General features: G+C 36.7%; 3 protein-coding genes across 3 annotated transcripts; all 3 read left to right on the forward strand.

The window, feature by feature from the left end:
- Nucleotides 1–345: 345 nt before the first annotated feature.
- LOC122653883 (bidirectional sugar transporter SWEET14-like) lies at nucleotides 346–5,349 on the forward strand. Its single transcript, XM_043847841.1, has 7 exons — nucleotides 346–405; nucleotides 1,397–1,472; nucleotides 4,212–4,248; nucleotides 4,353–4,563; nucleotides 4,666–4,830; nucleotides 4,958–5,074; nucleotides 5,194–5,349. The coding sequence occupies exons 1-7, from the start codon at nucleotides 346–348 to the stop codon at nucleotides 5,347–5,349; spliced, it is 822 nt and encodes a 273-aa protein (XP_043703776.1).
- A 7,633-nt stretch (nucleotides 5,350–12,982) lies between these two features.
- Nucleotides 12,983–13,694, forward strand: LOC122653887. The gene is made up of 3 exons (XM_043847843.1): nucleotides 12,983–13,150; nucleotides 13,282–13,368; nucleotides 13,476–13,694. Exons 1-3 carry the CDS (start codon nucleotides 12,983–12,985, stop codon nucleotides 13,692–13,694), a joined length of 474 nt encoding a protein of 157 aa, XP_043703778.1.
- A 2,195-nt stretch (nucleotides 13,695–15,889) lies between these two features.
- Nucleotides 15,890–17,836, forward strand: LOC122653896. Its single transcript, XM_043847852.1, has 5 exons — nucleotides 15,890–15,898; nucleotides 16,629–16,769; nucleotides 16,934–16,987; nucleotides 17,140–17,286; nucleotides 17,447–17,836. The coding sequence occupies exons 1-5, from the start codon at nucleotides 15,890–15,892 to the stop codon at nucleotides 17,834–17,836; spliced, it is 741 nt and encodes a 246-aa protein (XP_043703787.1).
- The last annotated feature ends 1,883 nt before the right edge of the window (nucleotides 17,837–19,719 follow it).

The raw sequence follows: 19,719 nt of genomic DNA on the forward strand, positions 1-19,719 counted from the left end.
TTTTTTTTTTTTCTGATTTTTATGTGGCATCCTTTGAAATTGTGGCCGGACAATAAGAAGTTTGAAACATAAACAATGTGAAATTATGTGATCAAAGATGCAAAAGATGGATGTGATGAGGTTTCTCCCTATATCTTGTTTTTTTCTTTCTTAGTTTACTGTTATTATACTTTTGTTCTGTTTCTGTCGTTGTCTTTACTTCCCCCTTTATTTTATTGCCTTTTTGGATGAACAATTCCGTTATTTTGTTCTGTTTTGTCTCTACTTCCCCCTTTCTACCCCACAGCTTTGGCATAGATCAAACAACCATATTGACATCCACCTAGAGAAGTTTTAATGCGAGCAATGTACAAGAGCATTAACAAGAAGAAAGAGGTTGTTGATCAATCACTCAAAGCATATCAGGTATGTAAATTTTTCTTCTTTCAGATTTATTTTTCCCTCTAAATATAGACAAAATATTATCTTTTTACCAGTGGCGTCTTTCATGAGGTAATGCGGCCTTTCCGAATGCTTGATCTCCTCAAATGGATGTCAAGAGTTTGGTATGATCATGGTGGTTAGCAATTTGAATGGTATATATGAACTTTAGTTGTTTAATCGTTTAAAGAAGAATATTGCTAGAAGATGAGAGACGATTTTAAGCTAAATTTCCACTGCATGCAGTACGTCATAATTCAAGCCATATATATATAAATTGTTTCAATTTTCTTGTAACTCGATCAGGTCACATATGACTGGGTTTCACTTTGCTTATAATAATTTAGGTCATGTAAAATTGGTCAATTGCCTCAGGAGCTTGAGGTCAAACAAGATTATGACTATTATCATTGTTGTGATGCTCTACCCCATTCAATTGATACTCTATTATGATTGAATGATTATAATATAAAATAGTAAGATTTTAATACAAGATCCCAAAGTAAAGATAGTTTGATTGTCTAACAACAAAAAGGCACACAAATCAGAAACCTCTGTACTTTGCATTTGAGTTGCAAGAACCCCTCACACCTTCTTATCAACTGTATCTTTGGCATATACAGAGTCTTGTCAAGGCTATTGGAACTTGGAAGAGATGGGATTATCATGGCTGATTCATGAAAACATCATAAACACAATGAAAAATTGCAATATTTCGATGTTTTTTAGCCTAGCAAGCCAATAGGGTCATTTACTCTTCCTCCTTGGTTGTGAGGCTTATACTTGGTTAGAGTTCAATCTAAGGAACTCTAAGGTCCTTCAGAATCTGGTTATAGGGTGGCATCAAATGCTTAAATCTAATTACTTCATTTCCTGCAAAGACAGAATCTTTTCGTGTGCATTCATATCATTTCACATCATTTTTTATTGGTTCTATTCACCAAGTCTTAATTCATTATTCTTATTGCACTTTCAGACAGCTTCTTGTGCTATGCACCCAACACAGAGAACAAGGGCTAATGATCCATGTCCTTTAATTCCTAATTCTTTTGGTTATGGCTAAAACTTGTAATCTTTGTATTGTGCTTTGTACTCAGGTCTTCAAGTAACTATGGTTTTTGATCATTTGAATATTTGAATTTTTTGTAAACTATTGCTTCCAGGATCCCACACCATATTCTTCATTCAATTCTAGCATGGATTGGTTTTGACAATCAGTTAGTCTTGTCAACGAATAGGAGTCTAGGTTTAGCTATCCCCATATCCTCACACAGATGGTACTTGCTTTTCTGCCCTTGTTTTTAGCAATTTTGATTTAAACAATCAATAGTCATCGATTCCTCTCTCTCTCTCTCTCTCTCTCTCTTTCTCTCTCTCTCTCTCCCTCCCTCCAACATAAGACCACACGTGCATTTGCACGTGCATGTTTACTAATATATATATGTATATGCACATCTTAAGCTAGCACCCTATGTGTCTATCTCTCTCTTCCTCCCCTTTGACGGGTAAGGGAGTTGTTTTAAAGGGTGGAAAAGAGAAATAGTCACATAGGATGCTAAATTACACTATATTGCTAGCATGCCCATCCCTCTTCCTATATATATATATATATATATGTGTGTGTGTGTGTGTGTGTGTGTGCGTGTGTGTGTGTGAATAATACCTTGAGGGGTGTCGTGTGTGGTGAATGTGTGTGAGCGAAATGTTTGAATGATACGTTGAGGGTCGGGGCATCGTGTGTGTGTGTGTGTGAAATGACCTTGCTGCCCTCATTAACCGTTCCATCAAACATCATTGCTTATGCACTCCTCCATGTCGCTTGCGCATAACAAAAAGAAATAGAGGTTAAAGTAAGTGATAAAAAGACAAAGCAACATGCGGCTTCCTGTCGCTTGCATCCACCTTGACAATCTAATTACAGCATTTAAAGAGGAAACATCACATAAAAATATAAAAAAATCATACCACTACATATATATATACCAATTATCACTATAAGATCTATCCAAAAGATTATCAAGATATTACCATTTCGTACACAAGAAGAAATCAATTCCCAGAATGGCAAGTAAAAGCATCAAAACCATTTTAAACCTAATAATCGGGACCTAATTAAAATTGGCAAAAATATTTGGTGGGTAACACATAGAAAATCCACCTATTTTGGCCATAATTAGAAATACTTGGCTTGAAGAAATAACAAATGGATATATAGAAGCAGAAACTCTGCAACTTCTTAGGAGTTCCTAATCTTCTTCTCTCTCTTCTTGTGTTTGTATGTGTATGATCATTAGATTAAGTCTCATTCCCATAGAGTAGGATCAATATTAATTAGGCTCCTAAGCTCTCTACTCACCTGCATGCATTGCCTTCAATACCTAATAATAACAAAAGACGATCAACTTAACCCTTATCACCATCTTTCTATAACTGCCAAACAAAGCTTCAAAAGAAAGGAAGATAATCACTTTTAACACATAAAAGAACCTCCACACGAAACCTTTCATTTATGCTCCAATATTTGCTAAAAGAAGCAGAGCAGAGAGAGTGAGAAAGAGACTTAGGGTTTGCCGAAAGCAAGTTTGACGTAGTGGGGTGGTATTTTCTGTTCTTGATGAGAAACGGCTAAAAAGAGTATCTCACATGAAGGTTTCTTCAGGCCATGAAAACTTTACACGTGTCCAATGTGCAGTAATGTAAAATTTCATGAAACGATGCTAAAAGGCCTAAAATTGAGTGCGGATCATGTCTTTGTACAAGTATCGTCCAAATTAATAATAGTTACCGCACATCCTGTGACACAGCAGAGGCCATGTGTGCCATGTGTGCCACGTGGCCTCTGCTGTGCCACAGGATATGCACCGCACACCTTGTAGTATGATAGACAATTCCATGTGACTGGCTCTGGAAGGCCTTGGACGGTAGACGGTACTTGTACAAACGTCTGTTAATTCATGAGTGAGTGAGTGTTTTTCTCCTACGTCACCTACTAATCCTCCACTCGACTTCATAACCCAATTAGTTCCATGCGGACCTTTCTTCTTCCCACTTACTACTCTCCAACTCTCCTCCTATATAATGGTCAGCCCTTCATTTACTTCTCCTCGCCAGATACATGAGACAGATTTGTAGGAGCGAGGAGCAAGGGTTTTCTAGCTAGTGTTTGTTTTGAGAGAGGAAGGGAGAAAGACACCTTCCTCTAGTAGTTGAAGAGATGGGTTTCTTGGCAGTGCAACAACAATCCCTATGGGTTCTCACCTTTGGTCTCTTAGGTAGGGAGATAAAGGGTTCAACACCAACCCTTTTCGTCTCTTAATTTCTTCTCCTTCTTCTCCTTCCCCTTTGAAAGAAAAAAGGAGGTGGGAGTACTTCTTTGATTGTATTTCATTTAAGGGTTTCTTGAATTGAATCTATCTATCACATATGGTTTCAAGAAATGGATGAATTCCAAGTTGAATGATTTCGTTCCACATTAATGACCACAAAGATCAATTACCCAAATTTAGAAATTCTACTCTAAAAATCCATCCAAATGGGCCCTATTAAATTTTCCTTCTTCATACGTCTGTACTATTGGCATTCAATTGGAAATTAATAAGCTAATTCTTATTACCTTCTCTAGCAAGCACTTCTTGCAATTTAACGTTTATGTTATATATCCATTGGTGTTACCTACCTGACTCTGCCTTTTAAATTAAGTTAAATAGTTCCTATTTTCTCATCTTAATTATCTTTGAATAATGCTTAATAAATATGGGATCTTCCTCATGATCATTTTCGATCTGTTATAGGTAACTTCATCTCATTATTGGTCTACATTGCTCCAATGTAAGTCCCTTTTTTTTTCTTTGGTTTTTGGGGGTAGTTTTAATTTCATCTTGTTTCCTTAATTACATTCTTATTGAATAAGGGTTTTTATTTGATGAATGCAGACCGACATTTAGAAGGATTTACAAGAATAAATCAACTGAAGGATTTCAATCTGTGCCATATCTGGCTGCACTGTTCAGTGCCATGCTTTGGATATATTATGCATTCCTCAAGACTGGTGCATATTACATTATCACCATTAACTCCTTTGGATGTGTTATAGAGACAATCTATATTGTCATCTACTTGATTTATGCACCAAAGAAAGCTAGGGTATATATTACCAATTCAAAACTGATTCTTCCATCATTAATATTCATTCTTGCACCTCATCACTTTTAATTAATTATATGAATTTGCAACATTTAATGCCAGAATTCGACTGCGATGATGCTTGCGTTGCTGAATCTTGGAGGGTTCTGCCTGATCCTTGTTCTCACTCAATTCTTAGCCACACAACAGAACAGGATCAAGATTGTTGGAATGATTTGTATTGCCTTCTCTGTTTGTGTCTTTGTGGCACCCTTAAGCATTATGGTAAGCGGGGTACGTTACACACTTATTACACCAACACCAAAAAAAAACCTTAATTAATAGTAATTTTGTTTAGTTTTAATTAAGAGATTGTATATATACTAATTAAAAAATAATTAATTAACAACAGATGCGGGTCATACGCACAAAGAGCGTGGAGTACATGCCATTTACTTTATCCTTCTTCCTCACCTTGAGTGCAGTGATGTGGTTCTTCTATGGTTTACTTCTCAAAGACCGTTACATAGCTGTAAGTAGTGATCGATGGATCGTTCGATCAAATTGGTATCTTTAAAGGTCATGATTTAATTGAAACTAACTTTAGGGTTTTCCTTTTTTTTTTTTTTTTTTTTGTTTGGAATAATATAGATCCCAAACATACTGGGTTTCAGCTTTGGGGTAGCACAGATGTTGCTATATTTGATCTACAGGAAGTCCAATAAGGAGAAGAATGTTAAAGAGGAGGAGGAGCAAATCAATGAAACGGTTATGTTAAGCATGATAAGTTGTTCCGAGCCGGTTTAACCAGTTGACCCAGATGCCCAAGAACCTAAAGCAGAAGATGAAATTGAGGAAGAAAAAGAAGACGAAGAAGAAGTGAAAGTATATAAACGTGGTGAAAATACTGGCACAAGAGCACAAGAGCACAAGGCGCATAAGGTAGAAGGAGAAGGTGTACCAACAACTGCTTAGCCCAGTTGGTGAGCCGTGGTGCACTTCATGTCTATACTCACCAAGAGGTCTCGAGTTTGAGTCTCTTGACTGGTATCTTATCCCCTCCCTAGTTCGATCCCCCCCCCCCCCTCTATCAAACTATATATGTAAAGCTCCCAATTAACCAGAAAAAAAAAGGAGAAGGTGAAGAGAGAAACCCTAGGCTCTGTATGCTAACGATTCTGTTTTTTTTAGTGTTTTTGGGTCTGGCACACTTTTATGTGTTTCTGTTGTTTCTGGATCCTGAAATACTGTATGGTAACTCTGAAAAATAAAACATTTCTGAAGTTTAAAATAAGGGTGCGTCTTTTGTAACCTGACTTTATTTGCCCCCCATGCAAATGGTTTTCTTTCTTAGACAAGGGTGGATCATGGATGGTACTTTCACATAAAATAAAGTTTAATTTCTAATAAGATAAGATTGACCTTCTCGTTCCACCTCCATTCCTCACATTCGACCATTTTGCAAGCATGATCGATTTCAGGGGGCGCTGGCGCTTGGAAAGAACACAATAGTTTGGAGATGAAGGTCTCTAGAGGGCATTTAATTCTCTAAAGAGAGAGTAAGATTTTGAGATTCAGGGAGCTTGTTACCATGGACAGGTTTGCAGGAAAAACCAAGCTCAGAAGCTCTTTTGTTTCTCACTCTCTCTCTCTCTCTCTCTCTCTCTCTCTCTCTTTCTCTAGATTTCTGGGATTTCGGGTTTTGATGACCTTTCAGAACCAGATATCTCATGGCTCTCTCTCCAATATAAAATATAACGATGAAAGGGGCATGAATTTTGGGTGAACAGAGTGTAAGGGCTTGGGTTTTTAAGAGGGGTGTTGCTGCAACTTTCAACTACACTCATTTGCTCACCACGAGAGAGAGCGAGACAGAGAGAATAAGAAGGGGAGGGATACAGTTGCAAAACCTCTCACTCTCTCTCATTTGCAGAAGAAGCCATCTCGACTCGTTTCTTTCGAGCGACGGCGAAACCTGTTGGACCCTTCCAGACGTTTGTAATCTTTTACTAGTTTTGCAATCACAGACATCTCTGGCTAAATTACCTTAATACCCTTAAAATATTTTTTAGATTCTGACTTTTCCTTTTTTGTTTATGTCATGCACTTGAAGTGAAATAATATTTTTAACCCTCAAATAATAGAGACAATATTAGATGACCTGGGGCAAAAAAGAGAGGTTACAACCATCTCAGTTACAAACAGTTTTACCCTTAAAATAAATAGAAATCAGTATGGGTCGCACTTAACAAAATCATTTCTATTTTTTACCAAAAATTATGTATTTGCCACCTACACCATGGCTTTTATACTTATGATTTTTTTAATCAAAAAATATAAAAAACAAACATCACAAAAAAAAATATGTTGCTTTAACGTTGCAAGGAATTCACGAACACCTCCACTATAGATGTATAGAGGAGGAAATGCAAGTCCTGCAGAAGAGTTCCAATTGGATAAGGAATGGAAGCTTCAAATTCATAGCCTCTGCTAAGAAAATCAGTATATGAGCATGCAAAAGTGAACTTGGAAATGCATTAACCAAATACAGCCCAAATTAAGTGGCAAGAATGAAGAATCGAAACAGTGTTACAGTCAAATGTAGGTGTCATTGGTGTATCATGGATGGCAATTTTTAGGACAAGAAAATAAGAATGATGGTAGATGATCACACTAGCATCAGAAGAACAATGAATGGCCCATCTCACGCCGTCCATGGGGTACCTTTTTAGTTTTAATTTAAGGACTTTTACCTTTCTTTTGTAGTAAAGTTTTCATCAAGAGCGGCTTCTTGCTAAGCTTAAGGAAATATTTTTCTGGTTCGGGTCTTGTTTACCCCTAGTTGGTATGGAGAGGATTTGAAGTCTCAATGCATATTCAAAACGCTCCACACCCCATGGCCAGTGTGGATGGGCTGGGGTGGTTACATGCAGGGTGACAATCTGGACTCTCAATTTGTATTCAAAACTAGCCATATATATATATTGAAGAGAACAATGAATGGCCCATGGACTGTGCAACATTTGAAGATTCTGATTTTGCATTTGGGTGATAGGTTGTCTTGGAGGGAGTATCATTATGCTTTGGAGAGAGCCTAATCAGCCAGCGGATTACATTGCCTCCATGCTTTGATACTATCATACCCTCTAATTTTCCAAATGAACTTTATTTACTTCTTAAAGAGGAGTTTGACTAGTGTATCTATTACCAACTGTTAAATTCTTTCCTGATCAATGAAACTATCCTCACCAATGAAAATATTAATCGAGCATTAAGTGGAACCTATGCTAAATTTTTTGGTCGACTTGAGTTTTTTTTGGCAAAATGAAGGGGGAAAACCAAGTGAAAGGAATATTTGTAGATAAAAAGATGCTGGACCATTTTTTAGTCACCCATGGTGAAAGAATGAATGACTTCATTGAGCATCGTGACCATCAGATGCTTAAGAGGAGGAGTAGTTTTGAATTCAAGCAACTTGTCCCATCATATAATTGCATCACCAGAGGTGAGAGATTCTTCCTCCGGCCACTGGTGAAAGGAAACTCTTGCCAAAAATGTATGTAAAATATAAGATGCATGTGCATGGGCGGGTGCAGTTCGAGCAAGACTACATCCCTATGCAATACGTTCAGCATTATTTGCCACATGGCAAATCAGGTGGGGTCAACTTTTAGTGAGAGAAATGCCGTACTCTTCCTATTCATCTATAAAATTTGAGACCCGTTTGACTTTTCAATCTATTAAAATAAGGTAAAATTACAAAATTTTGAGCAATTCTGAATCATATTAAGCATAAAAGGAAATTATGCAATAAAGGCAAAAAGTTACATGGTGCGCGCCTTCTTCCCATTAACCTGTTCGGATATGCATGGTTGGTACTCAGGTAGCAAAAATAGGCATACTACAATTGTACCCTTCACGACTATGAGATATTTTTTTTTCAATAAGGATAAATTATGTAATTTTTATATATGTATCAAAAATGTAAAAATACAATGACAAGTCATTTTTAAATTATTTTGAATTTTTTTTTCTTTTACTCCCTTCTTAAAAGAAAAAAACTTTAAAAAATAAGACAAAATGCAGTCAAAAGAAAGTTACAAGTTCTATATACACCTATAGCATGTCCTCTCTGATAGACGTGGTACCTTTGTGAACTCTTCTAGGCCTATTCCAAATGATGCGGCGAATAGGGCCTTTTTTGGAAGATGGGGGCATTGATACTTTGTTTGTGCACCCTAAGACTTCGTTTCATATGTGGACTCCCCCACCGCAAGGTTGGATTGCCTTGAATTGTGATGGCTCGGTCAGACAAAACCGGGGTGGCTATGACGCGATTTGTAGGGATCATTGGGGTTGTCCTGTTTTTGTAGTTGCTGGAGGTGTGCGCGATGTGTCTATTGTTGACATGGAATTGTAGGCTATCAAGACTAGCTGCACTCCTGCAGGCCAAATTTTGCAAGCTGTCTCATGTTCAGGTTTGGTCGGATTCTTTGATGGCTATTCAGATGATTGTGGGATCTTTTCAAATCTTAGGGAGTGTGAGATGGTTGATTGAGGATATTTGGCATCTTAGTGATTCCTTTCTTAGTTGCTCTTTTGCGCATCAGGTTTGTGAGATAAATGGTTGTGCAGATTTCTTGGCGTCTTTGGTGGACTCTCCCTTGAAGATTTCCTTATGTATAGACTCTCTACCTCAGGCTCTTTCTACTTTTATTCAAAATGATGGCGGGGGTATGAGGTTCCTTAGAATGTAATCTTTATAATTTCTTGATATAATATAAGCTCCATTTTATACCAAAAAAAATATTTTTTTTTGAGATAGGAGTGATACCAAAAAAATATTTGCTTTTAAACTTTAGACTCAACCAATGGGAATTCGGGACTGAGCATCCAGCAGGAATTAATAGAGAACGAAAGGGGTAAGAGGGTCAAAACTCGTCCGCCGCCCACTATGCTTATTTTGGACCTTGGGATCCAATTCCTTAGTACGAATTGTTGTCAATGGAATGATTGATAACAAGTAAAACAGTACAATCTCTCACCGTTTTCTTCATCCCAAGATTGCCAAATAGATTTCTTCTTCCTCTTTCCCCAAACCTATTTAAAAGGGAATGAAAATAATGAGGTTTTTTCTTTCTCTTTCTCTTTAGGTTCTATTTAGTTGTAAGGGAAACTAAAGGGAAGGGAAGTCAAATTTTCGTATTTAAAAAAAAAAAAATTTTAATCATTACCCTATATGACACCATGTGATAATATATGTAAGTCCAAATCATTCCATATTTGCTTATTAAATTTTATTTTACTTTGCATCCATTTCTCTTTGGCTTAAAATGTAAAATAAATAATGCATGTAAAATGTATCTTAGATATGATAAGAAATTTAAGTAATTTATAGAATCACATGGGGGTAATGATTAAAAAAATTTATTTTTTAGGTTTAAAAATTTTGCCTTCCCTTCCCTTTAATTCCCCTTGCAACCAAACGGAGCCTTAGGGTTTTCCATTCTCATTATCCTCGTGAATATATTTAGATTTAATACTAATATAGGAAATGTAAATAAGGTATATATTATCTTTGGGGTCTTCCAATCTCCTTGTCCTCATAAAGATATTTAGATTTAATACCAATATAGGAATCTGTGTGAATCTAAAAACCCCACTTTGGATTATTTAATTCACAAATAGACGGGTAAGGAAGATCTGTGAAAGCATATTGAAAATTTTTACCAAAATTTTTTATTGGGTTGGAGCCTTGGAGGGACGTTATGAGAGTGAACCATGTGTACAAGAATTCCGGTTCAACCCTGTATTTGACTATACTTTTATTCTCTTCTCTCGGCCAGGTGCCAAAGTGTGTGTGAGTGTGCGTTTGAAGTTCCATGAAAGAAGAAGAAGAAGAAGAAAAGAAAGATTAGTGGTGAAATTGACTCCTCTCCCCCAACAAAATTGGTAGATGATCGATATGGAGTATTAATTTGAGTTGAAACCTCGCCACTTGTAAGGAAATTAAAAGTCATTTTGTGCTCTTGCCTAACACCATAACCTACCCACCAAGAAAGCAAAAACTAATAAGGATGGTTAGGGATAGTGGCCAATTGTGTTAAGACGTTACATCAATGGGTACCGCTTACAAAAATAAAAATAAAAAAAATCTTGGGAGGAGCACATAACTGCAGCAAAGAGCTAGCTCCTCACTTCTGAATCCCTCTACTCAAGATAATTTAAACAAGAATGAAAGAAAAACCTCTCTCGCTCGCTCTCTCTCTCTCTCTCTCTCTCTGTTTGAATATCTTATCCAAAGAACAGATAGGAAATGGCTTGTTATTTGTTAAGCTGGGATATGCCCACTTGTGTAATATTTCATCTATATTTGACCTACCACGTGGCAAAAATAGGTGTGCATCTTTAGATTCCATGGTGGAGAAGTCATGTATGAGCCAGAAAGCTTGAATTAACTTTTATTAATAATATATTAAAAATTAAAGGCATGGCTAGGTAGGCTTAGGAAGTAGCATTTAAGTAGACCTTACTAATTTGGTTTCAAGTTTTAGTCCAAATGATATGACCAATTAAGTGGAAATTTAAATTAAACATGGTTCAAAAATATGGTTGAACAATAATATTTCTAAAAATTGATTAAAAAAAGATGTGAATGGCTAAATATACAAGAAGTATGTCAATACATGGAAAGATATATGAATGAATTTGAAATTTGGCATATAGCTCGATCATGCAAATCATTCCACAAACATCCAATGACCAAAATTTCACACATCCTCCTTCTATGTGGCATAAATAAGTGGATCGTGAAAGAAATTCCTTCATTGATAGTTGTTTGCAAAAACTTCTAACCATGCATATATTAAGAAAAATCCCAGAGAGATTTTACATAGAAAGGAAAATTAAAGCTAAATAAAAATTAATTAAGTGGCTAAATGGGCAGGTAGGTAGGGTGGATTCTCTAATCCCATTTGTATGTTCCTAGTTTATTTCGTCCCCTAATACACAAGGGGTATTAAAAATTAAGTATATTAATTATGATCTAACTTTGAAAATTTTAATGGATAAATCATGATCAGGGTATATGTGTAATTAAGTAATTAAAACGCACAAGCTTCAAAATCAATCTCTCATCAGGTGATGTGCAGTTGGTCATGATGCACTATGCTAGAACAGACTATATGGAGCACTGGTTCTGTGCTCGCAGGCTTTGGATGATCGCAGATGTAGTAGGGTAGCAAGAAAAAAAGGTCATTAATGTAATTTTACCCTATCAAAGGTATTTTGGTCCAAAAGTTTCTAAAAAACACATCCCGTTTGTGATTAACGGGAAAAACTAACGACTTGGATTGACTTATCAATTAATATGAAAAATAGGGAGGTAAGTGTAAATAGTGCATATAGATGGATGCATTAGTAACAAGCACATACCTCAGGGGTGTATTAATAAATTTCCCTCTTTTTTATTGTACAGAAGAACCATAGAAATAATAAATCAATGAATGAGAAAGAGAGATTGCAATCTCTACTTGGCATCTTCATCCTCCCCCTCTCTCATGCACAGTCTCACTCTGACTTCTCTTGTATATTATTGTATGTAAAATTCTGATGCAACAACTAGAGAAGAACAACGATGAATAATTTTCTTCTTTGATTTTTGTTAGTAATGGAGATTTGAGTGCCTTTTTGCGATGGGTTCAGATTCAATTCCTTGCTTGGGTTGTTCTTTTTCCATCTGTAGGAACAAGGGGTTAGAGTCATAAAATAGCTTTTCAGGATTATGCAAGGTAGATGGCAGGGCACCATTAACAAATGATTCGATGATTTGTGGTTGCAGTGGTCGCAGAGCGAGGGAGAAGAAGAATGAAGAAAGGAAAATTGTGCATTATGGGGGTTTGGTTTATTTTAGTTAGCCAAACCGGTTGGGTGGGTGTAATTCGGTTTTGGTTCTCTCCCTTAACCGGTTTTAAAATTCAAAATTGAATTTAATGTTAAAACTACCATTGAATTGCCATTATGCCACGTGGCGAGCTTTGCGTAGCAGGTTGGCCGATCAAAGCCAGGCTGTGGACGAGCCGAATCCTAATAGTAACTTATAATGGCGTTACTGGCGGTTACTACCTGCATGAAAAATGCACCAGTAAGCAACCAAAGTAACGTTCATTAGAATGAGCTGTGGTCATGGTGTTTTACCCACTTGTTTAGAAGTTCCAAGGACTGAGAAAACTGAACTTAATTGGTATCATTAAGATTGAGTTATTGAAATATGCCTTAAATTTTGGGAGACAACCACATATTTATTGTCCAATGCAACAGATATTGTACGTTCTTCAAGAGAGACAACTCAAGATCTGATGATGGATAACCAATATATAGTAGAGACCAATTACATACTACCAAGGAAATCATAGAGATTTCAGATCCTTTGTTCATTATAATGGCGTTAAGGGTGGTCACGCTTGTGGCTTTGTTAGCAACTTCTTCAATCATTCTAAGTTACAATGGAGTTTACGGAGGAGGAACTACCCTCACCATGGAAGAAGGAGATGTTGAGTTGGAGAGACAACTCAAACGTATGAACAAGCCTGCAGTCAAGAGTATCAAGGTATGTATATATAGATCACTCACTACTATTCCTTCTCTTGATTTATAGATGCTGAAATGTTGCATTATTCCTATTATTATTGAAAACATACATTGAATGATCAATGGAAGATGATTTGTTAATTTATACAGACAGATAATGGCGAAACATATGATTGTGTTGATTTCTACAAACAACCAACCTTCGACAACCCATTACTCAAGAACCACATACCCGAGGTATTCTTGATTTGTGTCATGATCACATTCAACTTATGTGTCTTTTTTTTTCCAATCATATACTTGACGAGAGGACTTATCTTGATATGATTGGATCAAAATTGCAGATGAGTTCTTCGGTTCAAAGAGAGACTACTAAAGAAGCTTTTTCTGGAGCAGAACAGTCAGATCTCCGACTCGATGGAGGGGGTTGCCCATTAGGAACAGTTCCAATTAGGAGGACAACAAAAGAAGATCTAATAAGGTGGAAATCCTACTCAAAACCTTCTGGAAATTTTCATCAATTCTTAAATGTGGCCCCTGGTACCAAAGTAAGTCTCCCCTAAACTCTCCCTGACCCACAAAAACAATAAGGGAAAATTTCACGGACCACCCTGTAAGTATACAATAAATCATGGACATGCCAAACCTTGTCAAAATATCAACCAGTGCCCTGACATTAAGCACAGTTAGCACTCAAAGTTTAAATGTTCATTTTACCCCTTAGTTATTTAAATAAAAAATAGATAAATTACATCTAAGGTGCCTTAAGTTTGGAAAAGTAACATTTTAGGTAACCTAACTTTGAAAAATGACGTTTGAGGTGCCTTATTAAGGTTAGTCCTACTCCAAACTCCAACCACCACCACCGCCGTTTTGGTTTTCTAAAACAGAGTCATTGAACGAAGGATTTGAAACCCTGAAATTTCAGACTTGTTTTACTGTTTGGAACTCCTGAACTCTTCTTCCTCTTAATCTTCACTCCTATGCAACGAAAAAAAGCTTTGTTGCATCATTGAAGAAGAAGGAACTTGGACAATTGTTGATTTATCGATTGATATCTTACATGACAGTCACCAATTTTCATTCCCTATATACATAAGAAGGCCATCTGGTTACATTATTGAAGATATGCCTAATGGATATTCGAGGGTATGGATTGATATGTGCTTAATTTATTTGGCTTGTTAAATGGCATTTCTTCTTAGTTTCAAGTTGATGATTTAATGGAACCATTTCAACACAGGTTAAATGGGTAGAACATGTAGAGATAGAGAATAAACCAGTTCATCAGGTTTTCAATCAATATGTAACTAGTGGAATGGCATTTGGGGCACAACGCTGGCTAGTAGTTTTACAAATGCAGTGTGAGAGGTTTGCAAGTTTTATGGCTAGAAAAAGTGCTTCGTTTTCCCCTAAATTTCCCGCCCTCAAATCTTCACCCTAATTTCATTCGTTATCAAATCAAGCCTCGTGTGATCTACAGACACTGTTCTCGCCTTCAGATCGCCATCTACCATTGAAGAATCTACTCATCTACATATCTCAATTTAGGGTTTGGTTGCAACAGCGGTCTTTCATGGAGACAAGATATGGAAGCAGAGCAAAGGGGAGATTTGAGAGGAAGAAGACGATGTGTTGGAATTCAGGATCGGTTCAGTCCTTTTGGTCTGACTGAACCGGTCCGTGTTGGTTTGATAGGAGAACCCATTGTTTAATACATTAAGGGTATTATGGGAAGTTCACTGTGGTAAGGGTAATTTCACCATTGTAAACGAGTTAATAGCAACTTAACTGCAGAGACCTAACGGAGTGGACTAAGTTGAAATTAAAACATAAAGTACGAGTAGTCTGCGATATTTTTCCAAAGTTTGGGATGTCCGTGATATACTATATACTTACAGGGGGCCGTCCGTGAAAATAACCCAAATAATAACAAATAGGGTAAATTACAGATCACCCCCTGATTTTTGAAAAAACTCAAATTACCCCTAGTTTAGACCACAAAATGATAAATTAGTCCCTACTATTAATTTTATGCTATTAAGTGATGATGTCAGCCAGTTAAATAAATTTAAATCCCTAAACTACGCTTGGTCAGGGTTGATCTACGATTTTACCCTTGAAACTAAAAACCCCAAATTCCATCCTCTTCCTCACACTGGCAACTCAATCTCAGGTTTGTTTTCACCGGATAGAAAAGAAAGAGAAGAAATTACAAGGATGCATCCTCCAACTCCACCGCCGTCTCCGCCCTCAAAAACTCCATGCCTAGATGCAAAAAATAAGAATCGGTATAGGGTTTTAAAATTGCATTTAGAAACCTACAAGTCACGGTTATCAAAGTGCCACCTGCTCTACAACTCCCGACAAAGGGAAAAACTCATATGGCGACCAGTATGCCGGCGAAGGATACCGGAAAAAATAACCGCTATCGTTGTAATCTGAAAACCCTTGCGGGTTATAAGGGTTTCAAAAAAAAAATGCCATTGTTCTCGGCCAACAATGGGGAGATTGTGTTTGATCTCAAGCTACCGCCCAATTCCCTGAGACTGTGTCTAATTTAGTTTTTCTTAAGCTTTCTATTTCCCTTCGCTGTTTTTTTTTTTTTCTTTTTCCTTGTTGGAGTAAACACTCAAGAGTCAAAACCTGTTTTTGGTATGTTCTTCTGCCTCTTCAGTTGTTTTCTGTTCACTTAGATTATGCATTCGGTATATCTATACCTACCCATCAACACTCTCACTCTACGGGGGGCGAGGCGATGGTTGAGGTCTGTACATGTAGTTCTTCGTTATCGAGAACAAATTCACAGCGTGAACATCTCTGTTACTTCCTCTCTCCTCCCATAATTTGTGCTTGTGCTTGCATATTTCAGGGAGTCCCCGGAGGTCTCTTTCCTTACATTTTTTCCCACTTCAATTTTTTCTATATATGCTTTAAATTTCTCTATGTTTTATTTCCTGTTTTTGTTTTTAATTTCCTCCACGGATCGAGCTATTAAAAATCTTATCTTTTGCAAAAGTTATGTGGAATTCCCACTAAACCCAACCTTTTTGCTTTCATCTTAGGGTTTCACGAAATTCTTTGCCCCTTCTCCGTCCATTCCATCAAGTTTTAAACTTGCATCCTCCAAAGATTTTTTTTTTTAATTTTAAAGAAACGCCATTATAGATGGCGGATAGCTTTGATTTTAACCCAAAAGAAGCTGTCCATTTAGGTTGAAGATGAAGGAAGGGTAGTATTGTAAATTTAATTCTAATATTTTAGTACAACGATAAAATAGTCCTTTCACACCAATAAGTAATAGTAGACTAACACCATTACTGTAGAGGCCAGGGCTGATTTGAGTTTTTCTCAAAAACCAGGGGGTGATCTATAATTTACCCTAATAAATAACAATAGGGTTAAAGATTCACACACTATCCATGTGTGGATTATTTCACAAGCAAAATTGCATATATGAAAGATTATAAAAATTGGTATTAACACACTTCATTCAGTATGAAGGTTTTGCACTGAAAGATGAAAACTTGAAGTACCATGGAGGTTCAACGTGCATGAGTATACATAATCCCCCAGTCTCCACTAATCAATACAGTGGAGCATTTATGTGGGTTCAAGGTGGACAAGACCAAGTACAGGTTGGATGGCATGTCAGTTCTATCTCTATACCCTTGTTTGTTTATCTTTTGTTTCTACACTTTTATGACAATAAATAAATGATTTCAAACATTTTTATTTGAGTTACAATTATTTGGCAATCTCTAGCATCTAAACTGGCGAAAATATATTTTGTGATCATCAGGTGAATCCTAGGTTATATGGTGATAACAAGACCCATTTGTTTGGATATTGGACTGTAAGTCAAGCGAAGTTCTATTGCCAATTTGCCTCAGCATTCATTCTATTTTTTTTTTTTTTTGGGGAGGGTGGGGGGGCGGAGGGAGGGGGTTATCGTATATATATATAATATTATTTCTTAATATATATGTATATATTTCAATGAAACAGGCAGATGACTCTCAAAGGACTGGCTGCTTCAATGTTATATGCAATGGTTTTATCCAAGTTAACAGAGAAATACCCATTGGTGTATCTTATACCAAAACTTCTACCTATGGTGGTGACATATATGAAGAGGCAACCATTCTTTTCCAGGTGAGAGAAAGTTCGTTTATTATTATTATTATCATTATTATTACTATTATTATTATTATTATTATAAATGGTTATTAAATTTGGTCTAATTAATTGATGAATGAATTATGGGTCAGTAACTAACTTTATATTTCTTAATTTGTTGCATTTTCTTAAATAGGATCATAACAGTGGAAATTGGTGGGTATCAGTTGGAGAAAATATGAGTAATGTTGGGTATTGGCCAAGAGAATTATTCAATACTATAAAAGAATCCGCTCCTGTGGTTGGTTGGAGAGGGGAGGTTTATGCTCTCCAAGGTGAAAAAACTCCACCAATGGGGACTGGACGGTACAAATTTAACAGTCCAGTACATCGTTATCCAGATTACAAAACTACTGCGTATTTCAGAGCAGTCCGAGTTGTCGGAGAAGATAACATTAGAAGAGGTCCCAATGATAAGAGTCTTCAACTCGTCAGAGATGGTAAAAATTGCTATCAAGTGCACGATTATTCCTACATTGATGACTATTATAGGCATACTTTCTTCTATGGGGGTTCAGGTTGCTAATGATCCATCATTAATAATACTATTGTGACTAGACATATCCATGTTAATCACAATTTTCAACTTCTAATAAAGTTTAATTACCGAGTAAACTCTCTTTCATAATTTCTGTATTCACTCTCTCTCTCTCTCTCTCATGATTTCTATTTAAATAAAGAATATATCATATATTTTTTTAGAGAGGAATAAAGGACAAAATTTGGCTGCTGCCTGAGTTGCGGCAATGTTCCTGCTGCCCTAATCATAAATATGCACTTGGAATCCGGAAGGATGTATTTGGAAAGTATTAAAGGGAAATTTTTAGGTACCTTCCCTCAATTTTGGGAAATTTTGTGTGCCTACTTGGGGTTCTTTCAAAATTAACACATGCCCCCATTCCGTTAGTTTAGGTAGGACTTAACATCGTTAAAAACAAGGGATGAAAGTGACAAAATTACCCTTGCAAAAGGAAAAAAAAAAAGGAAGATGAGTTGCAAGCTCTCATGTCCTTTGAAAACTTATTAATTGTTCAATCTAAATTAATAGATCTAAGCAACAACACATATTTCCCTTGTTGCAATGCTACAAAAGATGAAAGGAGCTCACCCAGATTAGAACACCTTCATTGTTTAAATGTTTCCATACCAGTGATCCATGCCGGGGAAGCAGAGAATGATGTAAGTAATATGTATGAGGTTCATCAAATTGACTACACTAAGAGTATGCAATAAGCACCATGATCCTCCTGTTGGTGTCAATTACATTAAGGATTATTGCAAAGTTGAGGCACTAGTACCATAATCAGTAAAAGAGATCCACCGGCTCCTCCACCTACTACTCTCGATTATCATAGCTCTTCATATGATGCAAACTGGTTCATCTTCTCGTGGATATGCTACCTTCCACATTCCAATATGGGCCGATTGATCCTTTCTCCCAATTATTCATTGGTGGGTTTCGTCTTCGTTGGAGCCCTCCCCAACTATGTCATCAGTGTGAAAAGAATGGAACCTTTTGTGTCTGCTACGACGATGAAACTGTATTTTGTTCCATTCCAAAAGTTAGATGGAATCCGCTTAAAGGTAACTGCTGATGAAAACTCTTAGATCCCTGTTATGTGCCTAATGGGGCCCACTTTAATGTATGGGCATTAAATTGGGCCAGCCTAGTATGAGATAGGTTAAAGGGCTTGATTTAACGTGTTCCATCAGTCTTGAAACTTTTAGCATATCGATCAAGTACCTAACAATTCCTTTTTTGCCCTGATAATCAATAATAACTTCATTGGAGCTCCTTTCATCTTTTGCGGTGCTGCAACAAGGAAAACATGTATTGTTGCTTAGATCTGTAGTTCAGCTTGGCCAATAAGTTTTTATAGGACACGAGAGCCTGCAACTCATATTCCCTTTTTTTCAAACCCTAAATGATTTGGGGAAGATGAGTTGCAGCTTCTTCTTCTTTTTTTTGCAAGGGCCTTTTTGTCACTTTACCCCTTGATTTTAACTAGGGGTGTCAATTGGTCCAGTTCTCTAGTGGTTCCGACAGCTCTAAGATGTCAAGACTAGATATGGACCAAAAAGCTCACTGGTTCCAAATCTGAGATCCAGGACCAGTAAGTAACGGGTGGTCTGGTTCCAGTTCCTAAGCGGGTCCAAACATTATTATAATATAGGGCCCAAAACAATGACAATAGGGGTTGCTCTAGAAAAACGGTAGATGTTCCAATGTGTCAATGTATATATTATCATCTCATGAGAACAAATATATGTCGTTAGACTTGAACTAAATTTGATGTCTACAACTTTCACATAATTCCTCATATTTAGACTTTGTTTATGCAAAGAAAAAGATAGAGTGAGAGTTTAGAAATAGCAAACTATTATAATAATTCGCCATTTGTCATCACC

Source organism: Telopea speciosissima, chromosome 3 (genome assembly GCF_018873765.1).
Source record: "Telopea speciosissima isolate NSW1024214 ecotype Mountain lineage chromosome 3, Tspe_v1, whole genome shotgun sequence".
In the NCBI taxonomy this organism is placed as follows: Eukaryota; Viridiplantae; Streptophyta; class Magnoliopsida; order Proteales; family Proteaceae; genus Telopea; species Telopea speciosissima.

Coding starts and splice junctions, on each gene's coding strand:
- LOC122653883 (XM_043847841.1), top strand. CDS start 346: ATGTACAAGAGCATTAACAAGAAGAAAGAGGTTGTTGATCAATCACTC. Junction 4,249..4,352: donor TTGGTCTACATTGCTCCAAT/GTAAGTCCCTTT, acceptor TGATGAATGCAG/ACCGACATTTAGAAGGATTT. Junction 4,564..4,665: donor ATGCACCAAAGAAAGCTAGG/GTATATATTACC, acceptor ATTTAATGCCAG/AATTCGACTGCGATGATGCT.
- LOC122653887 (XM_043847843.1), top strand. CDS start 12,983: ATGGCGTTAAGGGTGGTCACGCTTGTGGCTTTGTTAGCAACTTCTTCA. Junction 13,151..13,281: donor CTGCAGTCAAGAGTATCAAG/GTATGTATATAT, acceptor TAATTTATACAG/ACAGATAATGGCGAAACATA. Junction 13,369..13,475: donor TCAAGAACCACATACCCGAG/GTATTCTTGATT, acceptor TCAAAATTGCAG/ATGAGTTCTTCGGTTCAAAG.
- LOC122653896 (XM_043847852.1), top strand. Junction 16,770..16,933: donor GTGGACAAGACCAAGTACAG/GTTGGATGGCAT, acceptor TGTGATCATCAG/GTGAATCCTAGGTTATATGG. Junction 16,988..17,139: donor ATTTGTTTGGATATTGGACT/GTAAGTCAAGCG, acceptor TCAATGAAACAG/GCAGATGACTCTCAAAGGAC.